At 47.0% G+C, this 17,603-nt stretch overlaps 1 protein-coding gene across 1 annotated transcript in view; it reads right to left on the bottom strand.

Annotated features, from left to right (window-relative positions):
- The window catches only part of TPO (thyroid peroxidase), an 86,837-nt gene extending 73,740 nt beyond the window's left edge, over positions 1-13,097 (bottom strand). Inside the window, 2 exon segments of the mRNA XM_030799838.1 lie at positions 5,660-5,744; positions 13,004-13,097. Coding sequence (XP_030655698.1) covers positions 5,660-5,744; positions 13,004-13,097 — 179 coding nt within the window.
- Positions 13,098-17,603: the final 4,506 nt, after the last annotated feature.

Below are 17,603 nucleotides of genomic sequence, written 5' to 3'. Positions count from 1 at the left end.
GCTTCTGCCTGGGCACTAGGCTTTTTCATGCATTCTCTGAAATCTAGGGGAAGCCACCAAGTCTCCTTAACTCCTGCATTCTGTGAGCCTGAAGGCTGAACACCATGTGAAAGTTATAGTCACTTATGGCTTGTACTGTTCAAGCTGTGGCTTGAGTAGTACCTGGGCCCCTCTGAGCCAAGCCCAGAGCCAGAGTAGCTGGGATATAGGGATTAGTGTCCCTGGGCTGCACAGGACAAAGAGGCCCAAGGTCTAGACTCTGAAGCCATTCTTTCCTCCTAGACCTCTGGCCTTGTTACAGTAAGTGCTGTCCTGAGGACTTATAACATGCTTTCTTCGAGGCTCTTTTCCTGTTGCCTTGGATAGCAACATTCGGCTCCCTTGTAGTCATGCTAATTTATCTAGCAAATGGTTACTCCAGCAACCCCCTTTAATTCTTGCCCTGAAAACAGGATATTGTTTTCTATCAGGTGGGTAGGCTGCAAATTTTCCAAGTGTTTACGCTCTGCTTCCCTTTTAAGTATAAGTTCCAAATACAAATCATTTCTTTGCTCTCATATCTGATGGTTGGTTGTTAGAAGCAGCTAGACCACACTTTGAAGGCTTTGCTGCATAGAAATTTCTTCTGCCAGATACTCCAAGTCATCACTCATAAGTTCAAACTTCCACAGATCCCCACTACTTGGACACAGTGCAGCCAAGCTCTTTGCTAAGGCATAACACAGGCAACCTCTACCTCCAGTTCCCAGTAAGTTCCTCATTTCCATCTGAGACCATGTTAGCCTGGCCTTCACTGTCCTTATTTCTACCAGCATTTTGGTCCAGTCATTTGGCAAGTCTCTAGGAAGTTCTAAACTTTCCCTTGTTTTCTGTCTTCTTCTGAGCCCTCCAAACTCTTCCAACCCCATGCCATTACACAGTTCCAAAGCCGCTGCCACAATTTCAGGTATCTTTATAGAAACACTCCACTCCTCTGCACCAATTTTCTGTGTTAGGCCATTTTTACAGAGCTATGAAGAAATACCTGAGACTTGGTAATTTACCCAGAAAAGAAAAGAAGTTTAAGGGGCTGGCTCACGGTTCTTCTGGCTATATAAGCATGGCTCCTGCACCTGCCTGGCTTCTGGTGAGGGCCTCCGGAAGCTGACAACCATGGCAGAAGTTGAATGGGGAGTGGACAGGTCCCGGGGAGCAAGAGAGTAGAGTGGGGGAGGTGCCACAGACTTTTAAATAACCAGATCTCACGTGAAGTAACTGAGCAAAAACAAAGGGGATGGGACAAATCATTCACGAGGGATCCGCCCCCATGATCCAATTCCTTCCACCGGGCTCCACCTCCAACATTGGGAATCCCATTTCAACATGAGATTTGGAGGGGACGCACACCCAAACCATATTGGCTTGTGAGATAAATACAATAATTAGCCAATTTTACAGATGAGGAAATTAATTCATTGAAAATTAAATAGCTTGCACCACGTAGACATCCAGGGAATGATAGAGATGATAGTAAGATACAAAAATTATACACATGCACCAAATATGTTAGAAATAACTTCATGTACATACAAATGCATATGATATTTAACTTAAAATATAAAATATATGTGTTTTAGATCTGCTGACATGTTTGTAAAAAGTACTATAGAGTCATGAACTTTGAGGACACTGAGATTGTAGCTACTTATAACTAACACATTAGCCAGCCACAGTTCATGGATGCCAGCCAAAGACAGGAGACTCCTGGCCCGGACACAAGTGACATTGTCAGTCACAGCAGCAGCAGAGCCACAGCATAAGCACCTGTGCAGGTTCCCCAGGACTCGCTGTGGTAGACAGGATAGCAACCCTCCCCAAAACGCGTGCTTTCCTTGGAGACATTTATCTAAAATCTATCTGAGCAAGACATTTGGCTAACAGGAAGGACGAGAATTCTCTGGAGGTCTGAAGGCCAAGGGTGCTCCTTTTGATGAAATCCACTTTCTCTGCCTCCTAGAACAACACCTGCACCCACTCGAGGGCTCACCTGTTTCATCCCTTCTTTTGCCTGGCACCCACGGGACAACACAATCTGGGCCCAAAAGGGGTACGTCAGGAAAGCAGGGGTCTGGGAAACTGAGGTCAGCTTTTGATTGTGACCTGGAGGGTATCACGCAGTGGATCCGCCGGATAGGTCCCCAGGCCATGCTGCCCGTGCCAGCCCTTCCTGTCCCTGCAGCTGCCGTGCAGCTGAGAGGGCTCTCCCTTGCTGGCTGGTCACTTTCCCATCATGCCCATGTTCTGCAGAGCCCAGCCTGCAGAGAGCTCAGTTCAGGAGAGCCTGGAAAGGTGCTTCAACCACCCCACAAGCCACAGTCTGCTCTGTTCATCTGTTGATATTTCTGGGGGGCCCCAGCCATGGGTCATTCCGAATGCAGACACAGTTTGCAGCCCAGGCCAGGGCTGCATGTTACTTTAAGACCTCAGCTTCAGAACGTAAGCAAGGTATTAATAGATGACACTTGCAGGCTCTTAATTGCAGCAAAGTATCTGAAAATCAAACTCAAATTAGGGAAATTTTGACTCTAGCTGGTTTCACATTCTTAATGTGAAGAGCCTACACAGAGCAATGCATCAAATGTGTGTTCCCATGAATTCTCCGGATTGCTCTCGGTTTGGGGACATCATCCAATAGCTTCATTTGATTAAATAATAACACTCCTTTAGCTGTTCTGTCTTCCATCCCAGTAATGCCCAGAGTGTTTCACTGTGAACAGTAAACAGACTCAAATGGTGTCACCAATCTAGGTGCAGATATTCCAGGCTGAATACACCCTGGAACTCACAGCGAATTGTGAATATTGGAAACGGTCCCTGAATGCTAAAAAGGAATGAATTTACTGCTCAAGGAGTGTGAGCCTGGACAGACCATGGGGTGAGCAACTGAGACTGATGGGAGCATTTGGTTCCTTGGCCTCTGGTCTCCCGGACCCACAGCCTCCTCATGCAGATGCTTCTTCTGTCCATGCTGAAATTATAAAATTACGAAGGAGAGAAAGGGAGATATTTGCTCCCACTCTTACGGCAGGTGGAGGGGGTAGATCTGCAGTGCCTGCTCTTTGCCATGGTGGGAGAAAAGCACACTGCCCTGTCCGAGGGGTGCCTGCCAGGTCAAGGGCACACTCACCGCCCCCCCACACACACACTCATGGGGCCACTGACTACCAGCCCCACCTGGCCAGGTGGCCCAGACACAATGGATGGGCAGATCCTGCCCCTGCCTGCTTCCCTCACAGGCTCTAGCTGCTGCAGGTGAACCCGGTTGCTGGTGCAGCCTGGGCCACAGGCCCCGGAACCCTCCCCTGCCTCCCTGGAGTTCGTATCTTCCTCCAGAACACACTGCACTCTCCAGTCAAACAGGGATGCTCTTCCCCAGAGCCTGGGCCGGCGTGCTCACTGCACATCGTAAAGATCTGGGTCCCCAGGCACAGGGCCCCCCTCCCCAGACGCAGCCCCTCCTGTGTGCAGCCTGCCCTGGTCTCCTTTCCATTGCTCTATGGGAGCTGGTCTCAGGGAATGAGTGCAAACACTAAAACTCTGGCCCCATCTGCCTTGGGAGCAAAGTCCTTTGTCCCTGGCCCCATGCTACCCAGGTAAGTGAAGTGATGAATGAGGGAGGTAGGGTGGTCTCAGACGCTCCCTTTTCGTAAACACTTCCGTGGGCAGGCTCTGTGCTTTCCTATCACTTTCCAAAAGCCTGGGGCCACACTGCTATCCATAAGTGAGTGGAAGAAATGACTCAGGCACACTCTAGCTTCGGATATTATTATTTAGAAAAGTTTTTTTTTTTCCTTTTCGGCTCTAACTAGATGTGTTTTGAAAGATAAAAGTATTTTATTATTATTAAAACTTTTACGCAAAGTCAGTCAGTTCTCTAACCAACCAATCATCATGTTTCCTGATGATCTGTAATAAATTCATCCCTAAATGAAGTGCCCTCTTCAGGTGTCTGTCTTTACAGAAGGAGCACGGACTTCGGAGAATATGAAATGATCGAACTCATCTCTGTATCCTGGCATCTAGAACAATGACTGTTCCACAGTAGAAACAGTATTTCTTAAGGAAAGAAACACAGTCGGAATAGGTGTATAGTGTATTTTTTGAGAGCTATCAAAAGGCAAATCTTTCCAATAGTCTCCCCAGCCGACACCTCTCCCGGGCTTCCCTCACTCTAATGCATCCTTAGGATCAAGGCACTGATTTCAAAAGGGTTCTGTTAACATGCAATTTGTGAACCAAAAATAAAATTCTAATGTCCTCGCCTAACCACCTGAGTGGACCTCGCCTCTCGGCCAAGAGCATTCCAAAGTTAGCCTGAAAAGCGGGGTCAGGTCATGATGGAAGGTGGTGGGTCAGACACGCCTCCTTCTACCCCTCCAGCATCAACATCAACACAGACCTTAAGTCTGATAAGAAACATTCACGATCTCTTCTCTGTGAAGCTCATAAAACCTTGGTGTCCATAACGCCTTAACATAACTCAGACATTCCGTCCTACTGATAATTATTCTTTCAGCCGATTGCCAATCAGAAAACTGTTACATCTACTTATGACCTGGAAGCTCCCCCCATGTAAATCTGACATGTATTGATTGATGTCTTATGTCTAAGATGTGTAAAAGCAAGCTGTGCCCCAGCCATCTTGGGCACGTGTCCTCAGGACCTCCTGACACTGCGTCATGGGCGCATCCTTATCCTTGTTAAAATAAATGTTCTAAACTGACTGAGATCTGTCTTAGATACTTGGGTTCACAAATTGTTACTAAGAGAGCAACACATACTTCTTACTATGCACTTGGTATCCACCCCCACTGTCATGTCTTCCCCAGGAATTCCTGCCCATTTTAGACATACTAAAGTGTGCGTGAGTTTATGAGAAATAGTATTTCTCTTTCTTTTCCCTTTGATTCAATTTTTAGAAAATAAGTAATAATTTGTTTGCAGCCAATATGAACAATAAGGTATTTTTCTGGCTGGAATAATAGAAATTTGGAATAAATTAACTGCTATCTTTTGATATTTTGTATCTCGAGAACTTATATACTTATTAGTCAACTTCCTACAAAATAATAAGCTTGGGAGGACAAACTGCTTTACAGGTTTTTTGTTTTTTGTTTTACTTTTCTTTTACTAGATAGGTAATATGAGATCACAATATTCTTAATAGTGGTGTCTGTTACATAATTACAAATGCTAATTATTTCAAAAATGGAGGAGAGCCCCATTTAATTCTTTATTCTATGGCACAGGTAATGTTACAGTTACATCACAACACCACAGATCTGGGATCTAGGTCTCTCTTTTCCTCCTTAATCTGTCCTAATCCTTGAGGAGAGAGGCTGGTTTTGCTATCAGGACGTCAGCCTCTACTGTCTTTTAACCAGGATATATGTAATTGCTGATTGGATCACGGTGCTCTTCCTTTGTGTCTTGCTAAAGAAAGAATTGGAGATTAAATACCAGTGCTGTCTGCTGCTTGCACATGACACTGGGGAAGTAAATTAACAGTGACAAGCTTCAGGTTTTCATCTGCAATTGTGAAAGGCCACACGTGTGCAGATGTCAGGGCGGATGCGCCTGTAGGTGGCGCTCGGGGCGGCGGCCCCTCCGCAGGGCTCACCTCTGCATCGTGGCGTACATGGCGGTGTCTACCAGGCGCTTGCTTTCCTCCAAGATGCTGGCGACAGGAGACTCCTCAGGCTTTCCTACGGAACAGAGTATCACACAGTCAAAGCGCAATGACAGTTCGGCGATTCACTGACAGTGTTGCTTTGTCCTTCAAGCCCATCTAGCTGTGGTGATGCCCACGTGGCTTCCGGGACAGGCGGGAAGCCAGGTCCCGGGGTCGCTTCCCTTCCACAGGCCTTCACTTCCCCGCCACAGAGGGGCGTCCACCCCCACCGCACAGAGCTGCCTGCTGGATGGGATGAGAGAGCTACTCACCTTAATTCCTCACGTGCCCAAACCACTTCAAATGATTCTGAATAACTTTTGTTCTGAACATTTATCACTGGTTACCTGAGGTAGTGGTAAAGTTGATAATAAGATTTGCCTATCTTGTGTACTTAATAAAAGATAAAATAATTCCACTATACTAGCAGTTTCCAATGAAAACATTCCTATGTCATTTGTTTTAGCACCTGGAATATTAAAGAGGTTAAGATCCCATTTCTGGGTAACAACATGAAGCTCCGGATGGGGTAACAGGAAGATGGCCAGTGTTTCCAGCCGTGTTCACACGTCAGTCCTGTTACTAAATTCACCTGTGTAGCATCAATACTTCACCAAAGGAATGAATTGGCTCCTAAAAGCAAATAGAAGTCCCTGAAGGGGACACCAGGCTCTCGCTCTCCCCATGGCCCAGCGTGGCGCCTGCGCGAGGTCGGTCCAGGAGAGGCGCCTGCGCGAGGTCGGTCCAGGAGAGGCGCCTGTGCGAGGTCGGTGCAGGAGAGGCGCCTGCAGGGTCTTCAAGGCTTCGGCCCCACGCGCCTTCCATGCTCGTCCCCACCCAAGGAGCAAACAAATTCCCCAGCATCACTTCTTCCTGCTCACTCTGCCCTGCTCCGTCTGTTCCGTTGGCCACCGGGTTTCTTACAGTGCGATACAGCAAAGTTAAGAAAACCTCTGTGCTGGATCTCTCTTGGGTTCTGGGATGAGTAACCAGTGGTTAAGCACTTGGGGTAGAGGGTGACCCCTCAGGGTTGGGCAGAGAGCAATGAACAGGGCTCCCCGGTGTGGGGCTCCCTGAGGCAAGGGCAAGAGGGAGGGAGGGACACCCAGCATGGGCTCACAGCTCGCCGGTGACCCCCAGCACAGCCGTCAGAGCTGCGGGCTCTGAGTGTGGAATCTGAACAGGGGACCCGGCTTTACGCCAGTGTGTGCGTGCTTGGGACAGTGCAATGTGGGATGATGCCACCAAGAGTGAGTAGGAGCCGAGAGGGGAGGGGCGGCCTGGGCATCGCAGGACCGGTGGCAGGTATGGACCTCAAGGACCAGCATTCCGGGCTTTATGGAGATTTCTCTCAGCTCTCAAGAGCCAGGGAACTTCCTGTTCCCACAAAAGCTTGAGATATGAGACACTTGGAATTTGCCTTTATTTTCCTCTTACTTCCTTCTAAACCCACTGCAACTGCCCGGGCAACTCAACTAACATTTAGTATTCTGAGGTCAGCCATGGCCGCTTATTTGCCAAATGCAGTAACCCCCCAACCCCCCAGGACTCTGGTGCTTTTGGGATGTTGCCGGCATTCTTAAGTGGCAGAGGGGTGACGGCCATGGGCTCTGGAGTGAGACAAATCAATCTCCGAGTGACGCGGCAGCTCACTTCACCTGGCGCAGTTTTCTCTCCTAGCTGCAGAGTTACATCTTAGGATGGTTTTAGAGAGAAGTTTGCACAGCTCTTGGCCGAGGGCCTCGCAAGTGTGCTCTGAAGAGAGAAGTTTGCACAGCTCTGGGCCGAGGGCCTGGCAAGTGCGCAGAGTTACGTCTTAGGATGGTTTTAGAAAGAAGTTTTCACAGCTCTGGGCCGAGGGCCTGGTAAGCATGCAGAGTTACGTCTTAGGATGGTTTTAGAGAGAGGTTTGCACGGCTTTTGGTCCAGGGCCTGGCAAGCGCTCAGTGCTCCCGGCCGTCGTGCCTTTTGCTTTCAATCTCTGGCCACTCTCTCTCTCAGCCTTGGTCACCGTGGCTCTCTTCTCTCCATGGTCTCCCTCCCGTGAGTGTCAACTCAGGTGCATTTCTGGCTCCTCTGATCTTTGCCCTCTCCTCTCACCCTCCTTTGGTCCTCTCCCAAATGCCCGTTTTCAACTTGAACTTCTCTCCTGAGTCACGCCATCCTCCTCTGTTCCCTGTTAGGGGGTGTTAACAGCCTGAAATAACCACCCTGCCAGCTCAAGTCCCCAAGCAAGAAGCCCAGCCGTGGCTTTCCTTGCCTTTCACTCACGATGTGGTGTGGATTTCCCCATAATGTCTCTGGGAGAATGTTCTGCTCCTGCCTGGCCCTTGCCAGTCTCACTTTCTACTGCTTTAGTAGAAGGAGCTCTCGACTGGCTCCTGCACTGATCTCCCCACCATCCTTCTGTCCCTCCTGCTGTCACCCAAGTGACCTTTCTAAACCAAGGCCTGCTTGTGCCTGTGCCTTTGACAAAAACATCTGAAGGCTCCTGACGCCCACTGAATTGCGTGCAGGTCTTCCTCAGAATCCAGGACGTCCACAACCTGCCCAAGACCGATCTCCATGTTGCAGAGCTGTGGACGTAATGCACAATTTATCCTTCATCCCATGAAATTGTCAATCTCCAGCTCCCAGGTCTTCCTTTATGAAATTTTGATCCTGCTGATCTTTAGGTACCAGAAATAAAATTGGCTCTGTCACTCACACCACCTGTGTATATGCATCCTATCACTGAGAGTCTCTTCAGGGCTCTGCAAAGTTCTGCGCTGTTCACGACCAAGACCAAAGGCTGGTTTTCAGCAGGCACTTGACAATTATTTAAGAACCAACTGATTAAATATAAAGAAACATGCTTATCTTTCTCTACTATGCTTGAAAATGGCAGTTACTAGAGAGATCATTTCTTGTTATTGACCAATATTAATATATTGTTATTTAAGTTTAACTGATCACATGTTGCTTAGTCTCTAGTTTCTTTTCTTACTGTAAAATGTTTTACAGAATTAAAACATTTTTATAGGCTTGCAGATTATTATTGTCTTTTAAGTTTCATAAAATAAATCCATTTTTGTATTGAAAACTTCCTCCCAGAGACACATAATTCTCATCAGATAGTCTCCAGTCTCTACTGGAACCAGTGGTGTTTTCATTGTTTAGGTTAACTACTTCTTGGCTGAATAGAGATGACTGACATCCATCTGCAGGGGAGGAAGAAACCTTTTCTCTCCCTGCATCTTAGATTAAGTTTCTGGGGCATCGTAAATTAGACTGACAAAAGGCAGAGTCACAGGAGGAAAACTCACAGGGGTTATTAGCCTGGCCTCCTGCTTCCACGAAGGAGCCCCCTCAGCGCCCTGAGATGGAAACTCAAACAGATTGTTAGAGCTCTGCTGCACAGCCCCTCAGCAAAAGAACAATCATTTTCCAAGAAGCTGCAAGACCAAAGCAAAGGACTTTGAGCTCCCGGGAAACACCTTGTGAGGAGGCCTCTCTGGGGCAACTACAGGAAGGGAGGCCAGGGCTGCAGAGGTTTGTCACACAAATGCCTCTGGGGCTGGTGCCGGGCTGTTGAGGGCCTGCGGTCCCCGGTGACGAATTTCTGTCCTTTCTGCTGGAGAGGGAAAGGGTCACTTTTGTGGATTTATGTACTACTTTTAGGCAAATAGAAGGAGGGCAGATGGCTTTTCCATTATCTGCTGCTTCTCAGTTTCCATCAGCTCACATTAGCTCTCCTGACACCAGGGAGCTGGGGTGGCCGCTCTGAGCCCCTTGCTATCCTTAGCTCAGCGGCTGCCCTTCCTTCCTTGGTTCCCAGCAGTCCCAGGGAAGAGGTGTCTGATGCAAGGACCATAGACTTAGGGAGTTTGAACCTGAACTTTATTTTTTTCAGAACTGAACACTGAATTCTAGGGAGTCACGGGACTTAATTACTTTCTCTGGAGAAGCCGCCCGCTGCTCTCTGGCTGCGCCTTCTCAAGATTGCTCCTGCTCTGAGAGGCGCATGGCACGGTTCCCCCAAATTCTCCTTTATGCATATTCATATTGTTCATAAAAGAGGTGGGATTCAGGGACACATTAGGCAAGAACATACCATATTTCAGAAAGAAGAAGGAAGCTGCCTTGTTCCAAAGGCTGTTTATGTAAAATATATAAATGAAAGCCAAAATCTTTCTTCTCCAAAACCATAAGCCCCCAAGGCCAGAGCTTTGCTCCTAATTCTAAGCGCTTGATTCCTGTTTAGAGTTGTGGGTTGATTCTCACTTTAATCATTGCTGTTTGTTGAAATTTAATGAACTGGAATAAGGTTTGCCAACTTTCCTTTTAAAACAAATTCACTCATTAGGCTAGCTTCCCAAATTTTCCCAGGCTGCAGGCAGCGCCTCTGCTTCCTGTTGTTCATTTGCATCTTATTTTCTTTTAACAGCTATAACTTGGTGGAACATTTGCCATAAAGATAATTGCACATAAATCTTGATTTTGCGCAAATGCTTGAATGCCTCTCAGCCTGTGTGGTGATGAATACACAGGGCTGCGGTGAAGAACACTGTTCAGGGCTTTAGAGGAGGGATTGATAACAAACTTCTCTTAGACAACAATGGTCATGCATAGATTGTTTACATTTTCAAAGACTCTTATTAGAGAATTTTCAGGTGCTGAAGTGTATTTCTCTTTGTGCTTTGACCCTAGGGGACCCTGCTCTGGAACAAGAGTCTCTCCTGCACCCACCCAGTCTGAGCACTGGCCGAGATCTTTCCCTTCTTATTCTCACCTTCCTACAGTTTGCAGACAAGTCGATACAACCTAAACTCTATCCAGGACTGATGCTTTTCTTTTCTCTCTCTCCCTTTTTTTTTTTTTTTTTTGAGGTAGATTTTCACTCTGTCACCTAGACTGGAGTGCAGTGGTGTGATCTCAACTCTGCAAACTCCACCTCCTGGGTTCAACTGATTCTCCTGCCTCCGGAGTAGCTGGGATGACAGGTGGGCACCACCACGCCCAGCTAATTTTTTTTTTGTATTTTTAGTAGAGATGGGGTTTTGCCATGTTGGTCAGGCTGGTCTTGAACTCCTAGCCTCAAGTGACCTTCCCGCCTCAGCCTCCCAAAGTGTTGGGATTACAGATGTGAGTCACGGCACTGGCCTGATACTTTTCACTGAGTACTTATCATCAAGCTTCCGAAGTATGAGGATGTGTGTTGGTTTTCTGTAAAGACCTGGGACGTGAGACTGAGTGGCCACAGCCTCGCTGCTTCTGAGACTTATAGACCTCTACGTTTTGATCTGTAAAATGGGTGCCTGACACATAATCGGTGAACCACCCACCAAGCAGGACCCCCTGGAGCACCATCTGCTTATGGTGACCCTGTGTGGTCCAGGGGGAGCCTGGATCCTCTTGGCCCTGCCACTGCCTGCTCTTTGGCTTGTCCTGCACAGGGGCTGGGGAGCAGGCCAAGGTTTTTGCTTCACATGTCTGTGAGCACAGGTGACACAAACCCACACACAGTCATTAGGCATCATCGTTTTCCAAACAGATTTAAAGCTGCAAAACCACTATTAAAGGATGTACAGTAGAAACACTGTGAGACATGTAATGTCTTTTTCAGTAACTCATTCACATGTCAAGCAAATAATAAGTCAGCTTTGAAATAATGAAGCAGGCAGGAGGATGTGCCCAGCACACGGGGCAGCTGTCAGCTGCCGTCCTGTGCACTTGTGACGTGTTGACCAAAAGTTTAAGCAAGAGGAAAAGGTCAAATCGCTCAGAGATGGAAAAATAATTTTTAAAAACTGTTTTAGCAAAAGCTGTGGATACTGCATTCCTGATGGCTTTTTAAATGTCATTTTTAAAATTAAAAAACAGGTTGCAAAGTTTTAAATATTTTGTTGAATAGCTCTCATGTATAATAACTTGCTCATAACTAGCTCTTGACTTCTAACGTGTTTTACTATGGTTTTATACAACCAGGTCCTTACTAAATATGAAATAAAATAACAAAGTAATTAATTTACAAACCATTGGCTGAACATCTAGCATGTTCCAGGTGATAGAGTGATTGATTTCTTCTGGGAAGATGCAAAATCACTTTTTCCTGAGGTTCCTTATATTGTGACTCTATTTTAATTTTATATTTTTTGGTGATTGCCGGGGTACTGCATTCACCGCTTTAAATGGAGTATCTCATTCTTGCTCATGAATAATGACTGTGATGAGTAATTTTCCAGTGTTCTCCATTTGCAGGTGAGGGACAGGAATTAGGGGTGAGTAGCCCATCCTTGGGGCATGGATGGAAGCTGGCAGGGAGAGGCCCCATGGCTTCCCTGATCTCAGAGTGGGCAGTGACCAGCATGTCCTGGGGGCTGTGGAGGGAGAGAGTTTTTTAAGGAGCCTACAAGTCTGTTATGGACTTCACTGCAGCTCCTAATATGGTGGTGAAGTCCTGAGATGCAGAAAAATTGGGTTAAATGTGGCCCCCAGCAGGAGGCTGGGCTGGGTGTGGCTGGGAGCAGTGAGGACTCCAGAGCCTGTGATCCTGAACTACAGACAAGGCCTCCAGTCCTGGGAAAGGCTGGCAAGGGCAGAGGTCCTAGTGCTGTGCCACGGCCCCAAGACCGTGCCCAGCGAGGTGTCACCTGCTCCAGGGGCCCCGGGACTGTGTCCAGAGGCCCAGGGACCTGCCCAGCGAGGTGTCACCTGCTCCAGGGGCCCTGGGACTGTGTCCAGAGGCCCAGGGATCTGACCAGCGAGGTGTCACCTGCTTCTGGGGCCAGCGGTGTCCATGGGGTGAAATGTCCAGGCAAACACCCCTGCAGTGTTTGTTCCAGTGAAACTTGTTCTCAGGGTTTGGGACTTTATTTATTTTATCAAAAGAAAAGCAAAGAGTTTGATCTGTGACTATTTTAACCACTGCATCTCAGTAGCTTTCTTGTTTTCACATAGTAGCACACTGATTCTAGAACATACATTACAGAAGTTATTTAACAAAAAATAATTCTATAGCAAAGGAAGAAAAACACTCCCAAAGAAATTTTTTTTTCAAATATATGAATAGGTAAAAGTGAAAATTTTCTATTGTGTCATCCAAGGAAAACCAGCTCTTTTTTAAAGAAAGAAATGTACGTATTTCCATCCTTCTAAAATCAAGAATTACAATTTTTTTTTTCTTAAGCATAACAAAGCCTACACTACAGGGGCCTAAACGGACTCTCAGGAGCTACCATTATGCCCTCTATTTTAGTAAGTGTGAAAAATAACTTTATAAGGCCAGAAGACCACAATGCATTTGCTACTTACCCCAAAGGAGTTCTTTCCCTCTCGAGATGAAAGGGAAGAAGGCTTCTGTGCAGGCCATAACTAGCGTGACAGACAGGACAGCGAGCGCTCTCATTCTAAAATTAACGGAAGGAAACAGAGTATGCAATCAAGCACTGACAAGGCCGTGAGAACTGCTGCGTCCTTGTCTCCCTGCTGAGGGGCTCCCACCACTGACTCCACGCAGCCTGTACCACAGTGAGCGACCCCCACAGGCCTGGGGTCTGGGAGGCCACGGTTGCCGTCCATGTCAGGAGGTGCACAGAAGCTGCAGTGCTGAGCGGGCCTCCCAGGCCCCGATTATTCAAAAACAGAGTTTTTATGTTTGGCAGCTCCAGTTGCCAAAATATCTCAGTAATAACCTATTTAAATTTTTGGTGATGTCAAATAGTATAACAGTCCTGGGAATAATTATTGGGAATGAAAAAAATCCGTTTCCCCTAACGTGTCTATGTGGCAAAAAGTGAATACTATTAGAAATTTAGTCTTTATAAAAGTGATAAATAAAACTCCTAAATGCCTATTGAATTTCTTAAAGCATTCTTATGTCCATAAAATGATTTTAGCATTACAGTTGTTAAGACAAAACAGAAGATTCAAAATTCATCATTTCTACTTTCAAATCTTTGTTTTCTTCTCTTAGGCTTTCTGTGGCTATTTTTGAGCCACTAATTTTGTTAAGCAGGATAGCACCAGTGAGTCCATGCTGACAGGAATGTGTCTCAGTAGACGGTGATCTAGGAATCGACCCTACAGGACTCACGCGTTCCAGCGGAGGTCATTGCAAACAGCATTCATCAGTCAGTCAGTCAGCTTTGCTGAGAGACGCCACCCATACCTGCTATAATGGCCTAAATTACAGCCTCTCTTGGACCACTTTACAAGTTCCAATGATGAATTTCTCTTAGAAAATGGAAAAATAAAAAGCTTTACAACCTGACCTTTTTTCCTCTTCTCAGCCAACTGCACTGTTGGGTACTTTCCACAGCTGTAACTCTTCTGAAATGTGCGCCTCAATTGCCTCCCAGGGACTTGGTTACCCGCCTTATAAACCGACTCCACGCTCTGATACCCCGTCAAGATGCTGGGAAGTGGAGTGGCGTCCGTTCTTCATGGGAACAGAATGTCTGCGGGCTTTGTTGTGTTTGCGCCAGGCCTCTTGTGTGTCCTGACTGGTCAGAAACAAAGTGCCATGTCATCGGGGTCCACATGCGGTCCAGCCTCTGGCCGAATGAGTTAGGAAGAAGAGGGGAAAAATTATACAGGGAGAAAGAATAAACCAACTAAATCCACCCTTGTGACACTTGCATTTTCCTCCCTCTTACTTTCTCAGTGAAATACCCTGTGAAAAAGGGGCTGTTAATCTTCTGAGGATTGGGTTGGGTGCAGCTCCCGGGCCCAGCGATGACTCACTCTACAACTCCGAGCCTGATGCTTTCTGTCCCTGAGCCCTCAGTTCTCTTATCACTAAGAGGTGAATAAAGTACAGTTTTTTCCAATTTGTTGAGGTGAAAAATGAGCGCAGTCCAGCGTGTGTTTGCCAGCACGCAGACATTCTCCCCTCAATCCTCGTCATGCACCAATCAAGAGAGTCCCCACAAAGACAGAGATGCCCGGTAGGAAGGTCACCACGGTTGCACTCTGAACGCTGGGAGATGACATGTCTTCATGGGTGATCTGCTTTCAGGCTGTATCTCATCATGAAAATGATAAAATAACACGTCTTCAGTGACCCGCTCCTGAGACTTGGAGCCTCTTCATGCCCCCGGAAGTCCTGTGGGTTTCTAGTTTGTGAAAATCATCTTCATCTTTCTCCTTCTCTTTCCCCTTCTCCAAATGTGACTTATGCTTCCTCTTGGTAATTTGAAACTAAATGCTAAAACATAATGCAAAGACTTCAGAACATTAGTTTGTTAGAAGATGTTCTGAAGCCCAAGAATGTGATGATTTGCCTTTAAAAGATAACATTCTCCCCTCAATCATCATCACGCACCCATCAAATGGGTGAAGATAACAAATGAGTTAGACAAGCTCTGAAGAGCAGGGAGGAGATCAGACAACAGTGATACAATCCCTCCATGCACCCTGAGAATGGTCACTAGGAGGGTGGGGTTTGGATAGAGAGGAAGGACCAGACTTGGTGGCTCATTAAAGAGGATTCCATGGCTCAATGATGAGTTATTGTTGGGAACAGAAGAAAAGCACAGAGCCTCTGAGGATTCAACCGTCCTCGGTTTGATGCCTAAGCAAGTGAAAATCTCATGTACTGGCCCTAGGAAGGCCAGAGAAGAAAGGAGACTGGCTGTGAAAAGCAAAGTGGCAGCAGGCTTAGGCTTGGAATTGTGTTGGAGGTGCCCATGGCACAGGCGGGCAGTGAGCTCTTGGGCATTTGGAAATGTACTTTCAGCTGTTGGGTGAAGTCCAGCTTAAAGAGACACATTTGGGAGTCCTGAGGGGGGATACAGTAGTGGACTGTGAGTGAATGGGATTCTTCTTGGGAGAATGTGGATGGAAAAGACCTCAAGAGTAGCTCAGAGCACCAGTGTCTAGGGGGACGCAGTCCCCCAGCCTGTGACTGCAACCTGCATGGCAAAAGGGGCTTTGCAGATGGAATTCAGTTAAGATTTTGAGGAGGGGAGATTAGCCTGGATTATACACTGGTCTTGTGTTAGCACACAGCTCCTTACAAGACAAAGGTGGGAAAGTCTGAGGGAAGAAAGGAGGAAGTGATGATGGAAACTGAGATTGGAGGGCCGTGGCCATGAGCCTCCAGAAACTGGAGGAGGCCAGGAGCAGGGCCTCTGGGGCCTCCAGGCAGAACCAGCCCTGTCCCTGGGCCTTGCTGCCAAAAGTCTCATTTGGATCCATGACCTCCGGAGCTGATGGAGTAAAGCCACTAAGCATGTGGCCCTTCGTTAAGGCATTCATAGGAAATTCACACGGCCAGAAAGGTGGGTGGTCAAACAAGACAGTGTGGGGCAAATACTCAAGGAAGAGTTTGGAGAAGAGAGCATTAAAATGTAAAGTAAATACTGACTGGATGCTCTTTTCATCACAGAAGGATGCTTGAAAATGCGGAGTGACGATGGAGACCTGGGGAGAGGGGTTTTGCACGCACGGCTGGGGGAGGCCGAGCCAGCACATCACCTCTCCAGGGCATTTTGTAGCCTCTCCTCTAAGTTGCTGTTACCATTTGACCCCACACAAACATGAGAAATGTATCTATCATTTGAAAATACATATTTTAGCTGGATTATGTGATGTGCTTATTTTAATACTAATTAAACAATATAAATAATGCATCAAGTACAATGGAAGCTGTTACACTGGAAATGTTGAGAGGTGAGTGGAGAAAAGTCTGAGAATGGCGGGTTTAGAGGAGGCCCATTGGACGGCACACACGTTTTTGAGAAAGAGGACGGGGGACTTAGGAAGGAAGATTTCTGCAGGGGGACGTGGAAAACCTGAGGTATCACATAACGAAAGAATGAAAGAGAGGCAACTAAAGATCTGGCTGAAGTCCCTGGTCTCTGTCAGGAAGGCGCACTGGGAAGATGTGGCCACCCAGCAATGGAGAGCGGAGAGACTGCAGGGGAGACTCAGTGAGAAAGAGGACAGTTTTAGCCATGAGAAGGAAAGAAAAGAATACACGTCTTCTCCCATTATGAGAAAAATTAAGGAACTCCAAATAAGACAGAAATCTGCAAGGAATGCATGGTACAGTAAGAAGCCAACTCACATGTATCAGGATGGCAGAATGCAGGGCCCTGCTACAAGCAGATCTCAGTGAAGGAGTGGCACCAGCCCTGCGGTCCAGTCCTGGGCTCACCGAGAAGACGACAAGCACGCTTCCATTTTTTGGCAAGTGCCAATGAACTATTTGATACCCTGGGGAAATCTGATTACTGAATACCTTGATCAATGCATGAGAAACAGCAAATCACACATTTTGCTTGATGTCTCCATAGAAAGGCCACCTTTCTCCCTGCAGGCATCCTGTGTTCTGTCCACAGACAAGAGGCTCTCCCTAACCGAGGCCGAGGACCACCTGTAATAGGCCCTTGCCTGTGACTGTAACAGAAAAGGGATCCAGGGTGGGCTCACCCTTGACTCATCTGACATGTGGCCAGGGCCTGACTGCCTTGTGTTCTTCAAACCACAGCCTGATGTTGCCTTTTTTACTTGCCATTCACTTTTTAGTTTTTGTTTTCCTCGCCCCCGGCTTCATCGAGCTATAATTAACGAATACAAATTACACATATTTATGTTCACGTGATGCTTTGATACATGTAAACATTGCGGGGTGATTAAATCAAGCTAATTAACATATACAGCACCTCACATATTCGTCCTTTTGTGTGTGTGATAGGAACATTTAATATCTATTCTCCTAGCGATTTTCAAATAAACAATGCAGTCATCAAGCTATACATTAGATCCCAGAACATTTTTATCCTGCAACTGAAACCCTCACCTTTGACCAGCATCTTTCTGCCCCCCACAGCACCTGTCCCCCCCATGGCACCAGCCCCCACCACACCTGCCCCCCACAGCACCTGCCCCCACCACACCTGCCCCGTAA

Source organism: Nomascus leucogenys, chromosome 19 (genome assembly GCF_006542625.1).
Source record: "Nomascus leucogenys isolate Asia chromosome 19, Asia_NLE_v1, whole genome shotgun sequence".
Taxonomy (NCBI): Eukaryota; Metazoa; Chordata; class Mammalia; order Primates; family Hylobatidae; genus Nomascus; species Nomascus leucogenys.
The sequence above is the reverse complement of the archived record's forward strand: the minus strand, read 5'-3'. Positions and strand labels throughout refer to the sequence as shown.